This window comes from Chlamydotis macqueenii, chromosome 1 (genome assembly GCF_036417535.1).
Source record: "Chlamydotis macqueenii isolate bChlMac1 chromosome 1, bChlMac1.mat, whole genome shotgun sequence".
NCBI classification, from domain to species: domain Eukaryota; kingdom Metazoa; phylum Chordata; class Aves; order Otidiformes; family Otididae; genus Chlamydotis; species Chlamydotis macqueenii.
In genome coordinates this window covers 146,877,191-146,903,081 of record NC_141556.1, presented here as the reverse complement: position 1 = coordinate 146,903,081, position 25,891 = coordinate 146,877,191, and the positions used below count along the sequence as shown (strand labels likewise).

Here is a 25,891-nt window from a genome sequence, read left to right as displayed (position 1 = left end):
GCAATTCCTAATGCAAGGAGTGTTTCCATTTCCCGTGCAAGGAGGACAGAAGTGACACCGCTTCTGCAGATCCTGGCTCGCACTGGTAATCCTCTTCACTGGATTTTTTATGCATGAAATGTGATATCGGTAATCCATTCAATTAGCAAAATTAAGAACTTTGCGTGTCACCCCGTCTGAAAGTGTTTTGAGAAGTTCTGAGACGAATGGGATCCAGGGTACCCACCTACCTTTAAAAACTGAGGCGTTGCCAAACGAACAGTCGCTACAAAGCAGACCTGCTTTCCTGGGGACGTTCTGTAAGCCCTTGGGACTGCCTCATCAAAGCCATTGCACGTGGAGTTAGGCACTAGGTAGGGAAAAAAATGGGACCCAGAGTCATGCCTCGTAGGAGATTTGCTCTCCCTGAATGTTTTGCACACTTGAAGCATACTAATACTGGTTTTATTCAGAGAAGTGCTCTAAAAGCTTTTAAAGCTGATATGCATATATTTAAATCCAAGTCAGTCATGTTAGGCAGAAAGACATCAGAGCTTAACTTCAAGTATGAATCTTACAGGTTAATCCTGATAAAAATAAGGCCAAACCTTATTAGAGAGCATAAAACAGCTTTCTAGAAGGAAAACCCACACATCCAATTGCTCTTTTTCTCCATTCACAAGAAAAAAAATGTATGCTGCAGCATGCCTGGCATGCTAACTTCCATGAGATGGTGAAAAAAAGCATTGGCAAGGGAGGTAGCTGAAGAGAGTTCATCAAGTCGTCAGTGGCAAAACACCGTGGCCCGCAGCCAGCGAGGCTTCATCGAGCTAGCAAGAGGCTGCTTGTGATTCTCAGATATCTAAGGAGAACCGTCCTCAGTGTGCTCAAGGTCTCCTTGTTTTAAAGAAGAGCAAAGAGGACGCTGTGTACGGCCCTGGCTTCCAGAGCTGGGCATTGTTGGTGAGTCTGCAGGTGGCCAGCTGTCTCCTGAAACACCGGGCAGAGGGGAAAACTGGATGCGATGTGGCTACAGATTTTGTGTATGGTTTTTTATCTGTCTCTTTCATGACTGCATGGACTCTTGTGTTGCTTTGAGGGCCCACTAGCACCTCCTGCCACAGAGATGTGTTGCCAAAAGAATGTGTTGCCTTGAGCTAGCCCACAGTCCCATGTTTGAATGGCGTAATGCAAGTTCTTCATCCAAATTCGAGCTGTTTAGAGATGGTAATCCTGCTCCCACAGCAGTGAAAGAAAACTGTGTGCTAAGCTGCAGTGGGAACTGGGCTGGCCCCATGGGCTCTTGCCCTGCCCAGCCGACTGTCTCCCATGGGGGCAGAGAAGGTTCTAGCAGCCAGAGTTCCCCAATATGAGTTCATCTAATGCTAACAGGGATTAATGCTAATATGAAACTGTCTTTCCTTACTATTAGGCCCCTACATCCAACTTTATGAAGTTTCCTACGGTTTGTCTCTTCTGCACAGGACAAAGCAAGGACAGCCACGTCCATTCCTGTGAAAATTAAGAGCTTTGTATCTGTCTGGGGAGGAGATAACTAGCAATTTTTATTCTGGGGTGCTTCTGCACTGGGCTTTAGTTGACCAGCATAAATCGTAGAGATGGAAGAAGTCTCAACTTATCACATGTGCTTTTGGAACCCAGTTCAACCTATTAAATGCCTTAGAATAACGATACATAGCCGACAACAAGGATAGCAGGGTATGCGACAAAAAAAAAAAGTATTCTGAGGAGAATTCACACTTGTGATTCACTGGTTTAGGCCACTGTGTGCACAATATATATTGCGCCAAAAAGGAGAGTAATGATTCCTCATTGGAGAAGGCAACGCAGATGTGAACATCCACAGAGATTACAGCCCTCTCTTGCAGTTGAGTCTGGAGGGCATGGCTGGCTTGATACTAAGATAAAAAACATGGGCAAAATTATCCGCCTTTCACCAGCAAAGCACACTTGCTCTAGGGACTTCTTAGGAATATGTATTCCTGTTCTGCTCCTGGGGTTATGTGCATATACAAGGGCTTCTATGGGATTATTAATACAAGAGGTGGAAAAGAAAAAGAAAGAGTTAGAAGCGACAGGAAACAGGAGAAGCCTGAGTAAAGAGTTATTGGTTCTTCTCTCATATGATTATTTCGTGCAAGTCTGTCGATTTCTGGAGTCAGTTCTGTTTAAAAATTAATGGTATTGCTATAAACCCACATTAAGGACATTGTGAAATGTTACTTCCAAGCCTGCTATGTAATACGTTGTCACATTTGAAGTCAATGGGCCCATTTCTCTCTGTAATAGCCAAGTTCAGTAGCAAATGTTTGCTGGCTGGGCTCTAGGATACGAAAATAAGCACATTCAGCCTCCGAAGTACAGGTACGATAAGCTAACCTAGCTAGTGAACCCAAGGGCTTGCAAACGACACCAGCTGCAGAAGAAATGCCCAGTGGAGACCAAGTGGCACCAAAGAGAGCCTATGGCTTTTTTACGTCAGCTGTTTGATGTAACCAGCCATGAGCCTGAGACGTATTCCCAGGAGAGAGCAGAATATGTTCCTGAATGTGGTATTTACAAAATAGGATTGTATTTCCAAGAGATACAGGCACTACTAAAAGGGTAATAATTATTGTATAGTACAGCTATGTAAAAACTTTGGGATTTCATCACAACATTTGGGAAAATTGAACTTAGCGGCAGTGAATGAATAAGGCCAAGAAGATGGGACAGAGCTGGCCTGGCTGAAAGTCATCCAGTCTTCAAACAGCAACTGTGCCATCTCCATACTCAGCTGCCTTCACAAAGCCCAAAGCACTAAAAGCCTTGATGATGCAGGCTGGTGGCCACTACCTTGAAATGTACGTCTCAATCTGAAAATAGCAACTACAGTAACTGAAAGAAAAAAAAGAATCCCACATTTTTTTTTTCTGAATTACTTTGCCCTGCCTTATTTTGTTGGTATCTGTTCTTCCCACAGCTCCATCTGCACGGCCTGTTTTGCTCTGCTCTTGCAGCTGGTCAGCAAATTTCAACTTTTAAAGTGTAGTTAGAAAAAGAGATCATTAGACGAATTAAAGAAAATAAATCCTGGCACAATCTTTTAAGCATGCCTTCTGACAAAACATACTTTATAATTCTCCAAGTCTCTTTAAAAGAAACACACAACATCTTAAAGTAGCAAAGTTCACTAGTGAACTTTCTGAGAGCACCACAGAAAAATAGTGGAATGGAAAATATAGGATGAAGTCTGAGGGTATGGTGATATTGCATTGATAAGTCAAATACAGATCTTGGAGTGCTTTTGTCAGAAGGTGCCCCATGAAAATGTTAAGCTGGCTATTATCAGGTGGGCTCAGGTAAATAAGGACGTGTGTTTCACAATTAAATGATCTAGACAAAATATCTTCAGATATTTTAGAATTGAAAGGTCATGTGACAAAGCTAAATACATAATCAGAAAGGTAAAATAGTTGTCTAAAATGTGTCAGTTAGCTGATGCTCCTTAGCATGAATTTTAATAGTTTTTGTAGTTGCCGATCAGACCTGCTGCTCCCAGAGCTACCACAACATTCTTTCATAGAAGAAGTACTAAAATTCCTGCAAATATAATATAAAAAGATAGAAAGAAACTGATTTGCCTATTTACAGTTTTTTGTTGTTGTTTTTTTTTTTTTAAAAGGATAAGATGTTAAAAATAAATACTATATGTAAGGAACCAAGCCCTTAGCTACCATAGACAATATGTTTATTCTTAGGGATACACATAACACTACATGAAATGAATGAAAACATTTTTTAAAAACCCCAGATGCCACATTATTCAGTTAATAATAGTACAGTAATCAGTTGCTCGGTCATCGTATTTTAACTTAGGATGTTCAAAATATTTTCTTCCTATAACAGCAAACCTCCCACTGATGCCATCAGAAAGAAGAAATCCCTCCTTCCTGTTTGGTCAGTAGATGCTGAAGTTTAAAGTACCAGTCTTAGCGACTGTCAAGCAAACTGAACAGTGATTTCAAAAAAATGCAAGCCACACAGACCAGAATAAAATCAAGATTGTTTTGTATAAATAAATTCAGATCACAGATAAACAGAATATTCAGCAATTAATATATATAATGAAATCTAAAGTGCTAGTGGGAAGCCAGAGTGCACTCAGTAGCTTTGGATGAATAACAGTGACGATATCCATACGTCATTTATCTACTTTGATCTCTCTCCTCTTTCCTTCTCCTGTTTCTCCCCTCACCATCCTCTGTTGATATGAACCCCAAGTAAATTCTTTAGGACAGGACTGGTGTCTTTTTTTCGTAAGTGTCCATAGAGAGCCCAGCATAATCACTGCAGATTGCTAGCTGCAGCTTATAGAGTATTGGTAATAGTAAATAATAATATGCTGCTGTCTGTTCTGATCAAAACATTCATTTCAGCTTGAGTTATTCTTGTTATCAGATGTTTCTGCATATGCTTATGGAGCCTCAAGATCAACGTATCTTCTGTATAGATCTGTTTATTTCCTTTAAAAGGGAATTCAGATTGAATTAATTGTTCTGGGAGTGAAAAGATTTTTTTTTCTTCCCAGCATAATAACTTTCTTGATGGTTATTCTTATCTCTATGAGATATATTAGCTAACAGTAGAGTATCTGCTATTATTAGCATCCAGTAACCAGATACTTCCTGAGTTTCCATGTAATTGGGAACAAAAATGCACAGTTTTAAATTCCCCTAGAATATTTAATTATATTTCTTGATCAGGAACTCTTTTCAGATAATGATTATCTCCTCCTTTAAGAGGAAAACTTCAGGCATTTTGGATGAAAGGACAGATCTACCACTTTAAAGATGCTGGTGGTCCCTTTTTTTTTGGTTAACACTTTGAAAGGCAGGACCCTGGCTTTGTCCCTTTTAGGAGTTTTTAACCAAGTATGTTACCTCAGAAATAGGATACCAAAGCCAATATTTAATTATGTAATTGTGAGAGATCTTTTTCTGTTTACAAATGTACAAACAATTTTTATGGAAGGGATAAATCCAACCCGCTTTATCTTTTCTTATCAGAGTGAGCTATTAAGTGGCTTTGCACAATAATATATTCTCACTTAATCTGACATTTTATACTGGGAGCTAAACAGTTCCTTGGATTTTTTGGAGGGGTATCTTTATTTTTTGCCTCTCCCCTCAGCCCTCAGGCAAAACTGGATGGGAGCCACTGTGTTATTCATTGGCAATAGTGACATGGCTTTCCTCCTTATCAGGTACTACCCCAGGCAACGGGTACAGTGATGGCACTCAGCTCCCTCAGATGTTTGAATATATTCAGCTCTCATGTTAAAATCTGGACTACAAGACCAGAACCTGAAATATATTAGAATATGAGAAAGGGTTCCTATTTACAAATAAAAAAAAATCCTTTTTCTCTGACAGCAGATAGACATTTCTCATAGAAGCAAAGTGGCCCAGGGGCCATCTCCCCTCCTCCTAAGGGACTACTGAGTCTTCACGTCAGGTTACAGCCCTGCTTTTCTCAGTGAAGCTTAATTAATGATGATTATATAATCCTCCCAAATGGAAAATCAAATCTCTTGTATTTGATTTAGCACAGCCAGTGACTCATGCAGTCCCTCCGCACAGCTTGCATTGCTGTTTCACTGGTCAGCCGGCCGCTCTCGCTTGGGCACAGCTAATTTGAGGGGGGTTTGCTCATGTGCAGGCAGCTCATGTCATATCCCTGGCGTAGATACAACTGCAGAAATGTCCTTACAGCAGGGGTTACAGAGTATGGCTTCCCACACACCATCCCCGGGACCAGCCCAAGTGCGGACCCTCCTGCTAACCCTGGCGCGGGGCCAGTGCAGCTCCTCTCGCCTCCAGATAAAGCTGAGCCCTGGAACTCTAGGGACAGTGATCTTCTGAAAGACTGAACATATGCCCTGAGCTATGTGAACTTTCCCGAGCCGTATCTGCAGCTTGCACACGCGTCTCCCTGCCCCTTCTTGGATAGGGGAAAGCATGAGTTGGATGTAGATTGTGCATGATCTGGCTCCCTGATGGCAATCCTGGTGACAAGTCACCTTGGTAGGTATCAGGTATTTGTTCTGCTTTAGCAGAAAAAAAAAAAATAAATCTTTTTCGCATCTCATTACAATGGCCTTCAAAGCCCCAGAGCTCCCACTAAAGTTAGGGAGAGCAGCTAAGCCCCTAACTGGCTTTCTAAGTTTCAGTCTTTCAAATTAATCCCTTCAAACCCATCCCTACACGATGTTCTCAAGCATAAGTCACAGTGTGTTCAATGAAGAAGGTACAAGGGAGGAAGGGGAGGGGGGTAAGGTCACTGGGACCCCAGCACTCATGACCCCATTCCCCCAAGCACCACCATTATATGAGTGATGAACAATAATAAAATGAGCCTAAGAAGATGAAAATTCAAGGGAGGCTACATAAAAGGTTATGTGGAAGTAGAATAAAGCTACTGACATTTCTGTTCAAGGGGGCGAAAAAGGACCTACCAGTTCTTCAAAACATTAGTGAAGGTTAAGTGAGAAGGAAAGGTGAAAGATTCATTAAGACTGTCACTGCCACGACCCAACATTAATGGGAATGGAATAGTTAAGATGAGAATGGAATAGTTAAGTATCCTGATGGGATGCAGGCTGCCCAGGGATGAAAGAGCCTCCCTGGCCACAGAAGCTCTGGTGTCCCCGTGGCAGGAACGCACAGGCAGAGCGGACTCAGAGTCTGCTCAGCAAATCGTTGGAGAAAAAGGTAGGATTTGGTGTCGGGTGGCTAAAAAGGAATGGCAGATATTTGTATTTAGAGAAGAACATCCTGTATCAGTCTCCCATGTGTAAAAACATACTCACACTTCCACTGCTACGAAAAGCTACAGGGAAAAGCATTCCTGAATACATTCATAAGGAATGTCTCCTGCTAATTAAGCTTATTTGCAATTTCTGTCATTCTCCCCCCACAGTATGCTCAGCTAACTCTTTTCTTGTCTTTAGCTTAGCCTCCTTCCTCCACAAACACCTCCAAAAAGCAAGATTTGGGGCCAACTGATCCAGGATGTAGGATGAGCGCTGCCCTGTGAGCGATACGTCTCTCCCCTATCACCTTTCCCACCGCTGTCTTCCTCGCCTGCTTGGTCTCATACCTGGAGGAGTGCTGGCTGGAGAACGGGTATTTATTTATTTAATGTAAGGAAGAAGACAGCAATTACTGACAGGTCTACCAGGTGACAGCCCCAGGGGGACAATGCCTGGTAACAGCGTGCCCTGGGGTTTGGGGGCCCAAGCTGTGCCCATCAGATGCTCAAAGGTGCCTACGCTACGAGTTCCTGTGCTGAAGCGCAGCTGCTCACCTCTGGCCCCGGGGCTGGACAGCTGCCCAAAGGGTGGCTGTGTTCGTAAGGTGCTTGCCTGAGCTGACGTTCCCCGCCTTTGCCTTGCTCAGGGTGCATCCGGCTGACGCAAGAAGGCCGGTGGAGCTAGCGACAGCCGCTTCAGAGGTTTGCACCCTCCTCCAGCTGCTCGCCTCTGTCCTTGGCCGAAGGTTATCAGCTCCCTAGCAAACAGAGTTTGCTGCCTCTACATCGCGAGTGCGGTGCACTTGCTTCCACCTTTGCTGGGAGGTGGTTTTGCAGCTGGATTAGGAACCGGGCTGAGGCGGGGCAAGAGGCGGCGCAGAAGGGGCCATGGGGATAACACCCAGCCAAGGGGGAGCAGCGCTGTGGACGCTTGTGTCTTGCACCAGTGAAGCAAGTATTTCCACCAATATTGCACTGAACTGGGGAAACTAGTCAGGGTGGGCAAGCTGCCATCCTGCGCTGGGGAGAGGGGAAGGGGGCCAGGAGGGACCATCTCACAGAGTGGGGGCAAGGGCCGTCCCCTCCCTATGGGCCGGAGAGTCAGACTGCAGCAGAGAGGGGAAGAAATGGGAAGAGACAAAATAAAGTGGAAGATTTAGAGAAAGCTGACATAAAGGAAAAAAAAAAATGGAAGTAGAAAGCACATGTCCTATTTGAAAGCTAAAAGCTGGGGTCTTTGGAAAATGATTTGGTGTTTTCTGAAATCAATATGTTCCCATTTAGTTTATATGCATTAAGCTAGGGAAGATATCTGTAATGCAAGTTTTATCTCTTTTCTGAGAAATAGCCACTAGTACAAATGCTGGGATATGAAATCCTACCCTGACGGGTAAGAGGGCAATATTAAAGTCATGCCAAAATAAAAGGCTGAAAATCCTTGAAGAAAATGGATCAGAAATTCCCCTGGTAGAAATGTATCCTTATGAGTCAGCACCCGAAATCCGGTTTCTGCTCTAGAAAACAGAACAGCTTGGTGTGCGTGTCTGTCAGGCAGCCGCATTTCGCTTCATTCAAACTAGAAAGCATACAGGCAGTTACATTTTTTTTTTTTTTTAGTACAAATAAAGCCTCAAATCAGATGGCACCAAACAAGAAACACATCTCTCCATCCTGCACGTAGGTTTCTATTCTAGTCATGTGGAGCACGAGCAGAAAGTTAAATGGGGACAGGGACATTTTTTTTTTCACAGTGTGGCGTGCGGTTTTTGGAAAGCACGGTGGGGAAATTTTTTTGCTGAGGATGACCTATTTGGAACAATACCAGCAACTTTGGAAATGCCACTCTGGAGTTCAATCAGGCAAGTAACTAAAGCAAACTTGGGCAGGCAGGAGAAGGGAAAGTAATAAAAGAGTATTTCATTTCTGACACTAATGGCTGTGCAGCAATCTGTTTGTTAGGGAACGGGCGAGGTGGAAATCTGCTCTTCATCTCTTGAAGATGGTTTCCTTAGACTGACTGCGGTGCATTAGCGACTACACTGACAGTATTTCTTCCTTTTTTTTTTTTTTTTTTTTTTTTTTGAGAGTATTGGGTTCTGCAGTGCTGCAGAGGAATGTAAAATGGCAGCTGGAGAGGGAGGCGAATGGAGACCCCATGCTACAGCGGTGGGTGCAGGCACTCAAGTACGCAGCGCTGCTGCCTTTCCCCCAGATTTTGCAGATAAGGGTGAGAGGGCAGATTTGGCAGATCATCAGTTCTGGCACAGAATTCATGTTCAGTGAAAGCTAGCAGATAAGGTCACAAGCTTATTATTTAGCTAATAGGTGCAGTCTTAGCACACAGTATTAGTGAGCACAAACAAACCCTCCCCAGAACCTGCCGTTATTTGCAAACCTACCCTGAGTCCAGGATCACTGCTAACAAGTGAAGGGCAGTAACAAAAGCAACTAACACAACTTCACTCTTCATAGGTATTCATCCAGCTTTTGCAGATCCAAGTGAAGCAAAACGTACCCCATAATGTTAAAGATGGTCCTTTCAGTTAAAAGCCTGTCTTGTTCAATGGAGCAACACTTATATTTTATTTTGCACAGCTAAAGTAACATTTATACAACGATTAAAGCTTACCATTGCTGTAAGACCGAAAATTTCCTACAAATTTTATGTATTCATATGTTGGAAATTCCTTTGGGTTCAAACTTCCTCTCAGAAGATGACAATAAAACTCTAGTTCATTGTCAGCTGGATTGTTAAAAGAAGAAAAAGAAGAAATAAATATATTATTTCAGCTAAACACAATCAACGGTGTCTTCCAACCCCAATCTTGCAACTGGCAGCACGAGAGCAGCTTGTTACCACTCAGAGTCCTATATAGCGATGTGCTATACCTTGCAGGAGCAGAGCCTCTCCAAGGAAGCGCCTTGCAGTGATGCAGGTTTTTCCTTCGAGACTAACTTGCCCGTCTCTTACACGGCCTTCATCACAGGAGTTACGCTGCCACAGCATCAGTGTAGCAAACCAAAGAATTAGAGCCTTCATTTGTAGCTTTTTTTTTTTCCTATTTAGGTTTTCCATGACTCACAGCTGTTCTACATCTTGTGTTGGAAAACTATGCCTAATTACCTCAAAATATCTATTAAATTAACTTTGGCATATTAGTTATCAGCTGCAGGTTTTGTATATACAGAAGATTAAGCAGCTGTACATCTTATGTTATCGTGTGTTTTCTCATTTCCTACGCCTTACCTCCTAGAGTGAATAAGGGTGAGGAAAGTAAAATGTTTTGTATGAAAACCAAAATTCAATTTGAAAAAGAATGACAAAGATTTTACAGATACTTTTCAACTATAATGCAAACCAAAGGTGTGCGACATTAATGTATCTCTGAACAGCACCTTACTTGAACAGGCTGAAATATCAGTTAAGTTATGATTTGTCTCAGGCGAACTCTCAGTTTCCATCAGCTAACCTATTTTCCTTAGCCATCTCAAAAGATATAATATTTAATAATTAACAACATAACTGCAAGTAGTCTTAGCCTAGTAAAATACGGGCAATGAATTTCATTTAAAAATAGTATCAAAGGGTCACTCCAGGTAGCACGATCTTTTTTAAATGGCTATAAACCTCAGTTTTGTATTGCACATCACATAAAAAACCCTTTATGAGAGAAAATTTTTATCCCACCCGTGTTTTTTTCATTTACTGGGAAAGATAAAATAAAACTTACTTTTTAGGTAATCCGATGAGGCAGAGTCTGTCATAAGCATACAAGAAGATAACATCTTATAAATTTCTGAATGTTCTTGTTCTGGGAGGAAATTTAACAAATTCTGATCCAAGACATCACACTGCAAACAAAAAGAACTTTTGAGAAAAACAGAAATATCACGACGAGCAACGCTCACAGAGGCGCGTAGCAATGCAGATTCAGCAATCAGAGACATGAAGTTTTGTGGCAATCGACAGGAATTTTTCTATTGATTTCCAGGGACTCCTGACAAAGCCTAAAAGAGGGGGGGACCTGCTGGGCAAACCGACCAGCCACTTCTCCGTGGGCCAATTCTCAGCTTAATTCTTAGCACTCAGGGATGCTCCTCTAACGTTTCTCAGAGACTGTCAGATGCATCGTGTGTGTCCATACAGTTAAATGATGAGACCTGGGACTGAGTTGGAAAACAGGTGCCTGGCTCCCCGTACTGCTCGCCGGCTCCACGCACGGGGTTGCTGTGGGTCACTGCAGCTTGCTCTCTCCCTGGCAAACCCCAATTATTTTTGAGCAGTGGGGCTGGGAGTCACCCTGGGCCACTGACCCCAAGAGCCAGGTCAGCTCCGAATTCAACCCCCTCCCTGAGGAGCCCCCCTCAGGTCCTGGGAAGTGGCATCAGTTGCTCTTCATTTTCAGCAGGGAGAAGGGGACACCCAAGTCTGGACATTGCTTTGCAGTGATGTTAGTCAGTCCCCTGATAGGGGTACTTGATGGTGCCACTGGCACAAGCCCTCTGGCCAGCCATGGGCCAAATGTCCAGGTATCTCCAGCCCCATGGTCAGCTGGCACAAACCTGAAATCCATCCGAAATCTAGGTACTGAAATTTAGGAATGGAAAGAGGAGACAGATTTGTGCAAAAGGCCATGACTGGCCCAGGGTGGAGAAGACAGAGTCTGTCACATGGTTGCTAAGAGGAAGATCTCACTATGTTCAGCATGGTGACTAACCTAACGCTAGAAGAGCAGATCTGAAAGGAAGTCCTGAGATAAAGTGACCCTCTAATGGCATTGACTTACATCTGTCCCACTTGAGACTACCTCAGCTGGCACACTGACACAGCTTCGTGTGTCATCAGAGCAGCTGCTATCACACTGTAGACTCCTGTTGACATGTGTTAGCCCTGTATGAGACTGGCAAGTTATTAATCATCGTTGTTTATTTATGTATTTACTTAAGATTGCATTTTGGTTTCTCTCTGCTTTCCACTCATGCCTGCTGGTTTGTGTGGAATTCGTGTTTAGAGTAGCAAAATGCATCAAGTATACTTTGACCATCAGAAAACTACACTTTATACACTTATATTGACGCATTAATATATTACTTTAGATTATTCAGTTATAAGTATTTATTACATGTGCTCATTACTTGAATATTCCTTTTGCAATGAATACTTGAAAATTATTTTTGTGACTTTAGTGTATACCTTATTAATGTGCATCCTACTGATACAGTATGTGATTAAGTTTTTATATATATGTATAAATAAATATCTATATGTACATTACATGTATATGATGTAAATATATTTTTTATATACACACACATCTGTATATACACATTATATTTATATTTACACAAAATATAGTACATAGTTCATGTAATTTTGGGCATATGAAGAACGAGCACCCGATGGGAAACTGCAGTGGTGAGCCCTGTTCAAGGCTTATGGTACGGTTTCAGAAAAGTAATTTTCCCTTCTCATTCATTTTCTACCTATAAATGGTAGATAATGATACTTATCCATCCAGTCTCACATAAGTCTCATGGGGCTTAATTAATCTCCCATCCACTGAGCAGTAGCTGCAGGAGGACTAGATGTGAGCTGTCGCCACTCCTCAAACACACTATTGCTTCCTTCTGCCGCGATCTGAGGATGTGCCACCTTTTGTCTCCATATTGTGACCGAGCTCCGATTCAAAACCTATTATCAATTCTGCAGTGTCTTTTCTGTGTAAGGTGATAACTGCAAAGGCCTGCAACTCTGTGCACAGCAGGAGTTGCAAGACTTTTGTTCCACACACCCTTTGGAGCAACCTCTTGCCCTGTGCACCAGCTATTCATTGATTTGCAAGTCCTGGCATTTATATTTTTTGCCACCATCATGTATGATATCCAGAATTTAATGTTTGGTTTTCATCTTTTCTGTTAGGGCATGACAATTTTTTTTTTAAATGACTACGAAAAAAATGATATCTACTTCTTACTGTGTTTCACAACTCTTGCCTCCTGCAGAGGTTAGGCACACCTGTAAAGCAGTGCATGGAACAGAATTTCTGGATCTTGTATATATCAAGACTCCAACAATGTTCTTGAATCAATATGTCAATCAAGAATATATCGACAGGTCAAATAGAGAGAAGGAAGCAAATATTCCACGATCTCGCTGGAACTGTAGGAAATGCCAAGCAAGCTATTCAGAGCTAATTCTGCACCAGACCCAAAGAGCAGATATCTGGTGCCATGGCAAAAAGGTGACTGGAGAGATGGACAAAATTTCATCATCACAGACAAAAATGCATTGATTGGAATGGAACAGTTTGCAGCTTTGTCTAATTATTTTAATTATTCTGCAGCGGACAGTTCTGCCCCGCTGGCAGCCACAGACACAAAGCATTACTGAATGAGCCAGGCAAAGCAGATAAAAGATAAATTGCAGTGACTGTGGGTAGAGTGGTTAGATGAACTACGTTAATGCATATTTATGCTGCTAAGCTTGGAATCTACTCTACACCTTGGAATCCGTGGATCCCGCTAACAGAAACTTCTGAGTATTTACCCCTGATAGCTACGGCAGGGAAAGAACCAACAGCTTTGCATTCAGGGATGCTGGTCCGTTCTAAAAACAATATGCAGTAAATTCACCCCAAGTTCTGCAATCCTTTGTTGTATAGTATAGCTTAAATATCTCTGCAGTTTCAACAAAACAGCTTATTTCAAAATGGAGCTCCTTCCTCACCTTTCCATTGCTTTTTGTGGGGTGAGGAGGACATATGATGAGTTATTCCTGCTGCAGGAAAAAAAGAAAGCAGAGGAACTGAGCAGCATGGTCACTACGGGAATGGGAAAGTGGAAGGTTGCAAATGAGACAGGCTTCTTGCCCAGCAATCAAAAAAAAATCAAGGCAGCTCTGCTCTTGTGTGCTGGGGTTTGGCCCCTGTATCAGTCTGTATATCCTGCACTGATGCCCACTGCAACCCTGTAACAGCAACGCAGTATGCAAAACTTTTTGTACAACATAAGGTGCAATGTTCTGGATTTTTCCACCCTGATGTTTAACTTAAGGGCTCAACACAGCAGAGCAGAGCTTCACCGGGGAGCCCCTGGGGAAAAAGATTCCTCCTAGGAGAAGCTCAGCCCTGCCAGGGCCCTTTGCAGCCACCTCCCCACCAACCCTCGTGGACCATCATGTGGGCAGGTGCCGAGTGCGGACCCCTTGGCTACGGGACTAAAGCTGAGTGAGATGGTCACGGCTCTCCCAGCTCACCTGCTGCCTGAGCCCATGGACAGACGACGTCCATGAGAAATGTCCATGAGAAACATCCTCCTCCTCTAGGCTGGAAATAGTCACTCTGCTCCCTGTGTTCAACTGTTTCACTCAGCAAAGTGGGCAAGAAGGGACAGGGAGGACTGTCCTCCAGAGACCTGCATAGTCTTTGGGTTATAGCATACCATCTGACAGGCAAATGCTATGATTTGTGATTAGATTTCCAGGAGTTCACTTCAACTTTAGTCAATCTTATCGTGTGAGCTAAACCTCTCTTTACATCAGCTGACCCTAGGAATACCCTCCAGATCTTGCAATAACAGACTGTTTAGAATTACGACAGAGGAAGTTTGTGTTTGAAAATGCTCTGTGGAACTTAGGGAAGCTGTATTAAAGAGAATTGGATGTATTTGTTCTCAGCACCAGAGCTTTCATGATTTTAATGAAAGAAAATACATCACATTTCTTGATAGGGGCCCTCAGAGAGCCCTGCTCTGTTTTCTGCCCATTTTTACTCCCTTTCAGCACTCAAAGCTGATTTGCACGCAATTTTTTTCTCCCTGCAGTCACAGAGGAGAAAGAATTGCTATTTTGTCCCTCAAACAGTGACTGAATTTAGCTTACAAATAGATCCTGGAGGTAAGCAAAATAAGCTGCATAGATTTTCCAGATAGCACTCTGATCAGTTTTAAAACATGAAAAGACATATGAGGAGGACAGCATGCGACTAAAATGGCCACTCTGCACCTGACTGCACAGCTGGGCCCCTGCCCATGGCCATAGTGATTTGCCCACCTCAGGCAGGCAGAAACCTTCATTGCCTGCTCTGTTGCGGTCTCTGGGATGCACCCAGTCGCTCCGTACATGTGGGCTGGTGGGGCAGCTGCTAACTGTTATCACTCCACCAGCTATGAGAAGGTCTGTGGGAACTTCTGTTCCACTTCTGCAGGTTGATCCCTGGCTTTGGTGCTTCAGTGTGAATAAAAAGCTAAAGGTCATCGGTCATCTTTGTCCTTGTTTTGGGCAAAGATTATCACACAAGGTATAATTTTGGGAGGGAAAACCGATTTAGCATCTGATGGTCCAACTCAGGAATTATGAGCCTGAATCCATCCATGTTCAGCCAGGACTTAAGGTTTTAGGCACAGGGGCTGAAATGTGCCTTCCTGAAGAGCATTACCTTCCCGCAGCAGATCTACCATCTCCACTAAGAATCAGTATTTGGAAGGGATGGCAATAAAACTCCCAAACCATGAAAGGCAATGAAATTCCATGGAAATCAGAAAGTGTATGAAGACGCAACAGACTGCATGCAGGACAGGGCTTTCTCTGCCTTTGAAGTGAAGGAAAATGTCAGAAAATAGTCAACTACTGGTTTTCTCAACTGTTGAGGATTAAAGAAAACTGAAATAGATAGATTCAATTCAATCTGTTGTTGCATAGCAATATTCTTGCCTTTACCAGGAGCTGTTGCCTTTCATCAAGTTCCTTTCGTCTCAGAAGAAAAAAATTTTTGTTCATATTACAGCAAGGTAGTGTGTGTGAAATACATTTATCTGGGTGGAAAACGTAGCACGCGTTTGGTGAAAAAGTAAACGAGAGAAAAAGAATTGTAATTTTCCTAAGAACATTAAGGGGGGAGCGGTACAATAATGATTTGGCAGCTATTTTTTTTTTTCTCCTGGGCACGTATTTATTTGAGACCAAGCTACTAAAAATGAGTGTGAAGATAAATCCTTAATGATTGTGCCAGTTCTCCTAGAGCAGCCTTAGCAACAGGAGCCGAGTTTGGAGCAGTGCCTCTCTCCTGCTCCTCTAGCCCAGGTCAGCACATGTCGGACTAACTCCCACAGCAAGACCGCGTAGCCCGCAGACAAAACAAGCCCTATGGGCCGGACCCGAGCGCCAAGCATCAGCCTCACCAGCAGCTCCCGGCAGCTCCCCTTCGTAGTGCTAACTCCCACTCCTCTGAATTCAGTGGGGTTTTTGTCCTTTACCTCCCTGGGAGCAGAAAAAGGCCTTTAACAAGCTCCTCACCGGGCTGCCAGCAGCACTGGTGCTATTCTCTGCTACCTTAGAAACCAGAGAAAGAGAAGATCGGCCAGGTCACCCTGTTCCTCCCCTGGCCAGAGTATTCCCACAGAGCTTTTTGCCCATTCAAGAAGTGCCTCAGAGCAACAAAAACCTGAAGGGTATGAATCAGATGGAGAGAGAACGGAGCTGATCAACAGCAGCGACCAGCATAACGCAGGTACAAAACCTCTCACCGCATTCTTCAGGAAAAGCACCACCCCCCTCCACCCTTTTACATGTGTTTCTAAAAATGCAGGCCCTGATCTTACCATGTGTAGTAGAAAAGCCAATGGCAGAATTACTCACTGGTAAATGCCCTAGAAGAGGTGTGATGCTGTCAGACACGTAGATGATGCTTCCACCTGTGGTCACTGCTATAATGAAGCCATCTAATGCCTAAGGAAAACAGAGAAGTGGAGAGTGCTTTAATAGGAGCAAGGGGTGTAAACAGGGCGTCTCATCGCGTCTTGATCAAAACAGTTTGACTTCAGCACCGTATTGTTATCGAGTTGTAGGAACGTTATCTCAAGTTGCAGAACAGCAATTCTCTGATTTCACAGTCTGATTTAACTTCTACAACACTCTTTGTAGTCTAGTAAAACCTACTATTGAAGCGACACAGGGCTCACAGGAACACTTCATGTCTCAGTTTTTAAATTAATCACACATTTTAATAATGCAAAATGACTAAGACTGGATCCCTTGGAAGTTATTAAAATGAACATTTGAGCTTTGTGTAAATATCAAAGGATGATGAAAGGATGTGGTCCTATCTCAAAATGGTAGTTCTCCGCAAACCCCATAAATCTCAGTTTGTATTAATGTAACGTTGTATATTACTGGGCTTTCATGTAAGTAAAAGCAATGCAAATGATCAAATACTCCTTAGCCTGAGTTTTAATTGAGTGATTTATTTTAAAGGTCATGGTATTAGACTACTCATTCCAAGAGAAATTCACCCTTCTGCAGAGTTTCTTTCTCACTTTGGTTCCACCTTGCGGTAAGCTCCTTCACTCCTAGGACTGAAGGGGAATGTCAGTCATATCCCCATTCTCTGCACAGGAGCAATTCCACCTTCAAAATTAGTTTCTTCTTTAGTCTGAGCTGCCAAGTTTTGAGCTAGATTTTGTTCAAAGTTAACTCTGGGTAGATTTCCAGATCTAAAGCAACATTTCGCCTACTCTGAGCAGAACCTCTCCAAAAATTAAGAGTCAACAGTAGGTGCTCAGAGCCTATGTTAAAACCTTCCTGCTATAACAGAGAAGTCACTGGTGAAGCTCTCAATGCCTTCAAGTGGAGCAGGTCTGGGTCCTTTCTGTCAGGAAGGTGATCTGGACTCGGTGTTGCCTACAGTCTTCGAGCCGTATGGGCACCACAAGCATGACTGAATCAGAGCAGAGCTCAGCAATACTCCAGAGGCAATACCTGTTCAGGAGACAGGTGTACTGCAAACAACCTGATCATGGTGACATGGCTTTAAAAAAACCTTACTGCAAACCCAGGCGTGCCTCCAAGCCAGACTAGCAGTTGATCCTGTGAGCCACAGCATGTCCTTCCCCCCTGCTGACTTCAATAAGGGAAAGAATTCTGAGAACACTGGAAAATGCTAATTGTTTTTTTTTTAAAAAAGGAAAACACAAAGCCTTGAATAAAGACACAAACATATGTTCCTTTTTGCAGAAAATGCTGAGCACCCACAACTATTTAAGTCAATGGGAATCTGCTGGTGCTACAATCCTTTGAAAAGCAGGTCAATAACTTATACCTCAGTAGAAAAGCGTGCGTTTAGCATCTCTGAAAACCCTCCAGCTGCTATAGTTAGTTTAATTTTGTTAATCTAAGTGCAAAGAATATGTTTTTCTTTACTGTAGTACATTCAAGCTGTTTTCTAAACAGTGTAATAGCTGTTAACCCATAGAAGAGAGCAGTGGTTTTACAAGGCAGCTGGATTGTGCATGTTACTATGGTGAAGGTTGTGGTTTTGTTTTTTTTAAAATCAAGTCTTTATTTCATATCCAACGCAAATTATACAAAGTGACTCACATCAGAATTTTGCAGTAAAATCAAGTTAATGTATGCATACATAATTCTATTTTTATTTACTCACAACTGGTCCTTCAGACATTAAGATGCCATGTCCTTCTTCAAGATTTCACTACTGCAAGAGTCCTAGATGGACAAACAGAGCCTAATACCCACTCCTATGTAATTTTATGACAGCCTTTTCAATGGGGTAAGAAAAGACCATTTTCAGGAAAGCTGATGTATTACCGCAGTCAATTATGCTCTGATTCTTTTGAATCAGTGCTTGAAAAAACCCTTCCCATCTTTTAATAACAGGACGGGAAAAACTTCATGCAGTCTTGTCCAAATGTTAATAAAATAAGACTAATGGAAAGGCAAAAAAGAAGAGAATGATGACCAGCTGGCTCAACAGGACATCCCAATACCCAATGTTACCTTGAAGGGCATGGAAAATCACAGTAGCAAGAAGGTGATTTATAAGCTGGGAAACTAAAGGCAATTGTTTTAATCTAAAATTGTGTGGCATGCAAGTAGAATCAACAAAGGCCCAGCCAGTCAAGACAACTACCAATTTATTTCTATCTGAGGGAAATATTTCAGTGCAGACTGAAGGAGTTATATACGTTAAGTTTCCACGCACTGAGATGGGAATCGGGGGTTGTCGGTGCAAAGTGGGCAAGGCATTTCTTCGCACTGAACTAAGGCAGTCTCATCACAACAAACTGCAATGGCCAAGGGACCACCAGCCCCTTGGGGACCAGCAACACACAGCAGCTTCGTGCCACCCCTTGGTGGGTCAGGTTGCTCCCCAGCATCCCTCCACGGCTCAGGCCTGGATCGTGCCCCACATCCATATCATTTGTGGGAGGGGGAGAAGCTTCTTCTCAAAGGACACTGGAGGGCCGTGCAGCCTCCACGTGTTTGGTAGGGGAGAAGATCCTTGCTAAAGAAGGTTCTAGCTGTTACTGAGAGAGAAAAATACATTTTAGCAACTCATTTGCATTTCATCTCGAACCTACATAAATGCCATTGAGTCACCTCCCTTCAAATCCCAGCTAGCATTAAAAGCACCTATGGTATAATTTAAAGGTAATTTAAAAACTATCATTGCAAAATAACCCTGCTCCCTGTTAGAATGGAAAAGTGTTTGATAAGGGCCTTGAAAACCATTAGAGCGGAAGTATTAACTGTATCAAACCAAGAGGAGCTGTCAGGTTTTATCTTCTTGTGCAGCACCTAGCACTAGAGGGACGTGACACCGTTGCTTTTTAGGTGCTAGTCTTGCATAAATATTAGGTAACAATAACGCCTTCCAAGAACAGGAGAAAAACTGCCGTGTGGCCTTTTCCTCACCGCTGTTTGTTAAAATAGAGTGTAACTTGTGATTTGAATCTCTCCCCTGGATTGCCCTTCCTGGGAGTCCCTGAGCAGCTTTGCAGGCTGCGGCAGCGCGGTGCAATGGCACCATCGAGAGCGAAAAGCAACATGTGGGGACTCATCCCTTGTCCCAGTGCTCTGCTTGACAGTTAAATACAGCAGTACCTGAAACCTCCTCTTTTGGAACTGCAGATGACATTTTATTCTAGACACATAGGCATTCCATGACAGCTAGACAAAATTAGGAAAGGTATATATGCATGTTCACCTCCAACATCAGCTGGGTGAATTCTTCATTGCTGAGAAATGAAGGCTTCCAGTCTTGCTGAATTTCAGAAATCTCCGTCTGTGCCGAGACTTCTAGACAAATAAAACATTTCCATTTTTTAAATTCAAAGAAACTTGTATCTTGCAAGACTATATATGAGTTGCTATGAAAAGATAGAAAACACTTTTATATTAAAAAATTGCAGTTTTCAAGGATGAGTTCTGCATACAGAGGTAGTGGCGACTCTCTAAACCCGATCCTGACATGCTTTCCTCTTTTTTTACTCAGCTGAACTTGCACTGACTTCAGTGGGAGCCTGTATTCACACAGCTATTGGCCTCAGGAAGCATTACTTGGGTATTGATCAAAAGATAAAACCACTTTGCACAAAATTAAAATCAAGGCAAGGATCAGTATGTGTCAAATTGATATTTACAACTTCCAGCCTCAAAATTAGGATGCCAGAGACCTAGGGTTCAGCCTACAGCTTCTGACCCAAATAAGGGAGCAGCAAGAAAACTCCTTCAGAGGAGCCCCCAAGGGCTGTGACCTCAAACAGGAGAAATATTGCGCCATTCTCCAAAATGCAGGCAAAACATGAGCATTTGCACCAGCCTTACACTGGCACTGCTGTCCCCGGTCTCTCCTGTGCCTACCACCAGCCCCACAGTGCAGGGCAGCTGAGGAGAGGGAACAGAACGGCAGTGTCTCATCCCAAATCCTATCTGGAGGGGAGGGTGTCCTGTCACAGGTCAGCCTATGAGGATGACCTTGCTGTGTGAGACACCAGTGGGGTTTTGCCCTGCTGTTGGCCAAGCCTGGCCCTGCAGCAGTCTGAGGATGCTCACTCCCTGAGGGCTTTCTGTAGAGGGGTGCAGGTGCACCAGGTTAACAAATCACAGCTTTGCACTGAAACTAGGGACAACACCAGGGTAGCTGGATGCACAACAGCGATCCATTTCCTTCAAAAACCAGCCACTCACATTAGCTCTACCCGAGTCAGACAGGGTTATGGGGGACAGATCTTGTAATCCAGAGAGACTCGTGCTGGTTTGGTTTGCGCCTCATTCCGCTTGTCTAAGAGTGCTCCCTCATTCAGCTCTAGTAGTGGGGGGATGCTGAGCACAGCCTGTCTTCTCCTTTCTGCACAGCGTGCTAATTAATCCTATTGATGAACGCTTCCAGAGCATGTAATAGCCAATGCTCCCTATTCGGAGCACATAGGCAAACTGGTCAGAGAAATGCAAATGGCCAAATGATACTAAAGACAGTAAATTTATACCAGTGCATACTGTCAAATAGAAAGAAATCAAAGCCCCCACTCAAGATTTATTAGTGGAGATGCAGCCGTCTGCTGCTACCAGATCGTTCGGCTCGCGTTCTGCCCTGCTGAGGGCTGTCACTGATGGCGCGGCGGCTCTCCACAGCCCCCATGGTCTTACACGGAGGTTTCAAAACCAGACTAAGGAAAAAGAGAGATCAGCCCAAATCAGATTCTTATTATATAGTCTCAGAATATGGGATACTTTCAGCAGATCTGTAGCTTGGAAAAACTGATATGCATGAAACAGCGACTATTAAAAGAATTACTTGAGATTTGGGAGATTCTCTGGATTATAAAGAGGGAGGCTGTTTATGAAGAAAAAAAGTCTGAAAATTGACCTCCTCCTCCGTTATAACTAAAATCTTGGTTTAGCCTACTAAATGAAAGGAAAATACGATGGAATAAACCAGATCCAAAGTACACTGAAGATAATGAACATTTTTAAATGCTGAAGCTTTGTATTATATTGTGTGACTACTAATCTACTTTAAAAATAGATAACATTTACTTTTTTTTTTAGCAAAAAACCCAGTAACAGTTTGACCCAATTGCTGTGGAAGGATTTGTGACTGCTAGCTTTCTTTTACCTAGTTGTTATTCCAGAAATGAAGTGCCTTCTCAGGTAAATGATTTGGGCTATCAGCTACACTTGTCTACACTTATTCAAATCTTGTGTGATTGTTCTTTGCTTGGCTCTATAATTGAGCATATTCACATCCTCCTTTGCTCTGCCTTAGGCAGATAAAAAAAAAGATACGTTATTACTGTCATTTTTTAATAGGTATATACAATTATTAAACTTTGAGATGTCCTAGTCATGCCGTCCTGCATGAAATCATCTTGTCTGTGGCAAAAATTAATTTAAGAAGAAACTGTGCTCTAGCAACAGAACCACTATAATTATTTCCTCAATAAATTTGACATTTGTGACTTCGTTATGTTGGGAGTCATAAGACTTTTTATGGTCTTTTTTCATTTTACCCAGAGCTCTCCAGGGAGCAAGGACAGGAGGTGCTGGATGAGCGAAGGCGAGCCTGGTGATGCGGTGCATCAGCTCACAAGAGCCCTTTCAGCTTTGTGGGACCAGGGACATTTCTCATGGTCACCCACTGAAGCCTGTTCCTCACAGGGGCAGAGCAAGAGAGCCCCATGAGTGCCCTGATTTGTAAGTGAGAAGCATTTCAATTGTCCGCTGCTGTCCATGCATCAGGGAGCCTGCAGTGCGTGTTCTCACCGTCTGGAAACTAGACCAGCCAGACTACATCAGCAGGGTCAGAAATCTCCTCTGCTCTCTGTGAGGGCCACATGCCTGAGGGACGTAACTGTCACCGCTGTGTGCATTTGAAAAAATAACCTCCTGGCTTTCTGAAGAGTTTACTATTGTAACTGCATACTGTGGAAATGTGACGTAGCTTCTGCTTGTGCAAACCAGATGAAGCACGTCAGCTATCTGTGGATGCAATTTGCTGAAACCAGCTTCAAAAACTGGGGCTTTTTCTGGTCTGAGTTTTCTGCTCATGGTGGAAAATTGAGTCCTACACAGTCCACTGAGGAGCAGGGGAGCTGAACAGATTGTTTCCCTCCATTTTTCTGCAGAAAGCTGGGGCAAATGCTTTGTTCTTCTTCTCAGAATACTGCAAAATTCAAGGGAGAGAATCTTCCCTCTGCCCTCAAATCTGTCTTGTTCAAAGCATCCCTATTCCTCACATGCGCTGCAGGGCACTGCTGCCCACCTTCCCTCCGTTCCTGACATTCACCCCCTTCTCCAGCAGGTTTAGAGGCATCCTCAACTAAAGAGCAGCCAAGGAGATGGATTTGGGCAGCACAGTGCCTGCAAATGATCGTTTTTGATGAGATAGGAAAAAAATACCTTATGTTAGCACTTTTAGGCCCCTGAGCCATTCTGATAATCACTGAAGGAAACAGGATATTGTAGTAACCGTCTGGCAAGTGCACAAAGAGCTGCAGTAAATCTTACCATTGTGTTTCTGCAGAAATCCAATGACTTTTTCCAGCACAGTAGTTTTGTCCATTTTGCGAGTGTTGCCTGGAAGCATGGAGCTGAGCTCTTTGATGAGAACATTGAACTGATCGCGCCTCTTCTTCTCAGACTTGTTACGCGAAGCCCTGTGGAGAGGGAAAAAAAAAAGGAGGATGGAGAGGAAAAGTCATCATGTACCTTCTCTTTCCAGTGTATATGCATGGAAATCTTGCTGTGTGCCTCAGTATGTGAAGATCAGCACTGGCCTTCAACAAAGCTGCAGAGATAAGTAGGGAGCAACTGTTCCTACCTCCTGCTCTCATCTTTGGGCCCCCTTTAGAGTACAACAACAAAATGGAGGCTCCGCTCGCCCCTGTGTACTGCCTCTGGACACTGGTCAAGCCCATCAGGTCGGCATCAAGCTTGTAGGTGAAGGAGCTCTGTCCATCTCCTAGGCCTGTGCAGGATCTTGAAAGTTCAGACAGACTCTGAGGAGGCACTCAGAGCAAGAAGAAACAGGAATACTGTGATGACAGTAAAATCATCCATAAAGAAGAGTGGGGACTGGCAAAATAGGGTCTGTGCAGTTTTAACAAGAGAGAGAGACCCTGGTCCTGCAGCTTAGCCATTGCACTGGAACTGGGTCCACCTAGAGGGACCTGCCCACTTTGGTCACGGGTCCTCTGGCTGCTCCAAACTGGTTCACAGAGAGGAATCAGGCTGCTGTGTTCCAACCATTAAGGTCAAGGACCTGAGCAGAAGTTGCTGCAGCTCCCAGCTGGTTCATATGTCACCTCGTTCAGTCTCCTTTCCAAGGTGACAAGGGCAAGCAGGAGGGAGGGCATCCGCATGTCTCATCCCAGCATGGACTGGGCCTGATGTCGGGATGTGTTCCCAGGCCTGGGGGCTCAGAAGTGCTAGCAGGGGTCCCCTGCTCACCCCTAATCCTAATTCCTGTGTGCCACTGGGTAAATCGCTTAAGGTCATGGTGCCTGGACTTTTTTGATGTGAAACAGGGAATCTGCAGCTTTCTTCACCAGTCTTCTCTGTTTAGCTTGCAGGCTCCTTGGAGACAGTCTGCTTCTGCTGCTGTGTTTGAAGAGCTTACAGGAAGAAAGGACATGATTTCATTTGGGGTGTTTTGGCACCATCATAATACTGTCATTAAGGTTGTTGATAACCTTTTCAGCATGTGCACTTTACTTTTAAAAAATTATATTTAATTTAAAATTAAATTATATTATATACACAAGCAAGTGTTTTCCGAATTGTTCCCATGAATACAACAGTCATTCTACTTGGAGGGTATCACCCAGGCTTCTGTAGCCATGTGAAAACAGAAATAAATATAACCCAGAAAGTTTGTTTGTTCTTCTGAAAGGTCCCCAGGCAGACAAGATTTGCCTTCTTGCTGATGTAAAGATCTAAAAATCTGGTTACATGTAGACAGGAAAAAAAAGCCAAGAAGCCAGTTCTCACTGTATCGGTCCCAGCTAACTCTGCTGTACCTCATAAGGAGCTCTGGATGCACACTGCTGAAAATCAGAGCAGAATTTAGCCCAGCATCTACATCCCCTCCAAGGACCAGGATAGCATAAACATTTTCAGCAGAGAAACCACTGCAGAGGCTTCTGGACGTTACTACTGACAGAGGGGTAATTTTTGTTTGTCTTGCTCTCAACCCTGAATACACTTGGAAAAGCACTGGAGAGAAGCCAACACTTGATTATTTTACAGCTTTGAACACAAGAGATTGGGTGGATACTGCCTGACTGATTTCAGCCTGTTCTTATTACAGTGCAAAAGGCTGTCAGAACAAGATGTAAAAAGCTCTAGCCTTATTCTATTTCTGTACAGTTCAAGGGGACGTTAAGAACATCAACATTTTACTTCCTCATAATTCAATCCTTGGTTCATTTTAAGCTCAAAGGGTCTTGATTTCCCTGAAAATAAAATAAAACACCAACCATCTATAGGGAAAGTGTTGCTTTTTTTTTTTTAAAAAAAAAATAAAGATGCCTTGACAGAAATATAAAGTATCTATTTTTAACACTCGACATTTTATTCACAAAGGAAATATAAAAACTTCTCTAGTGGAAATAACTCTACCAAGATCTGAATCGATGATCACAGTAAAATCTTAAAAAGGAAAAAAAATGAGAAAACCCCCACAATTAGGTCATCTAAACTATCCCTGCACAATTGTAAGTGCCTTGTTCAGTCCAGTTGTAAATGTCTTAAATAACGCAGTTTTCATCACTTCCCTTGGAAGATTATTCCCTAGCCTTGCTTACTTCACTGCTAGGGCATATCTTCTACAGTAAGCCAAAACAGTCTCTGTCTTAATTCTGTACAATTCGTCCCAGTTCTCCTCCCTCCTCGCTACTCAAAAAAAAAATACAGCATATCCAAGGGGAAGAAGGAGTCACAGTATGAATAAAATCTGGATTTTTAGGGAATACCACTAAAGGCAATACAGGACACCTTGAATTCAGAGTGATGAAAACCACCAATTTAACATGTGTTACAAAGAGTTGTTTTTATTATCTTATCTATTTTCAGCTTGTTGTTTTAAAGAGAGACTGATACTTGCTGAGTAGTCACCATCACATCTTGCTGATTTACAAGGAAATGTGACTTCACACTAAATTTCCTATTTCTTTTTACTGTCCAGTGGGATACGTTATATATGTATCACAGCAAGTAACTGTGCCACATACCTTCATTCAGATTCTCAAATTTACTTTTTATTGGAGTGGAAAATGGCAAGTGGCAATCTTGATTATTAAGCGCTTT

The 25,891-nt window shown here is 43.0% G+C and overlaps 1 protein-coding gene across 5 annotated transcripts in view; it reads right to left on the bottom strand.

Moving 5' to 3' along the window:
• NPAS2 (neuronal PAS domain protein 2) overlaps positions 1-25,891 on the bottom strand; it is a 105,811-nt gene that overhangs the window by 27,229 nt on the left and 52,691 nt on the right. For all 5 annotated transcript variants that reach the window (XM_086740777.1, XM_086740787.1, XM_086740794.1 and 2 more), the window contains 6 exons: positions 23,093-23,241; positions 19,791-19,882; positions 16,427-16,516; positions 10,524-10,644; positions 9,422-9,535; positions 231-349 (listed from right to left, as the gene is read on the bottom strand). In XM_086740777.1, the coding sequence (XP_086596903.1) occupies positions 231-349; positions 9,422-9,535; positions 10,524-10,644; positions 16,427-16,516; positions 19,791-19,882; positions 23,093-23,241 (685 nt within the window). The remainder of the gene's footprint in view (positions 1-230; positions 350-9,421; positions 9,536-10,523; positions 10,645-16,426; positions 16,517-19,790; positions 19,883-23,092; positions 23,242-25,891) is intronic.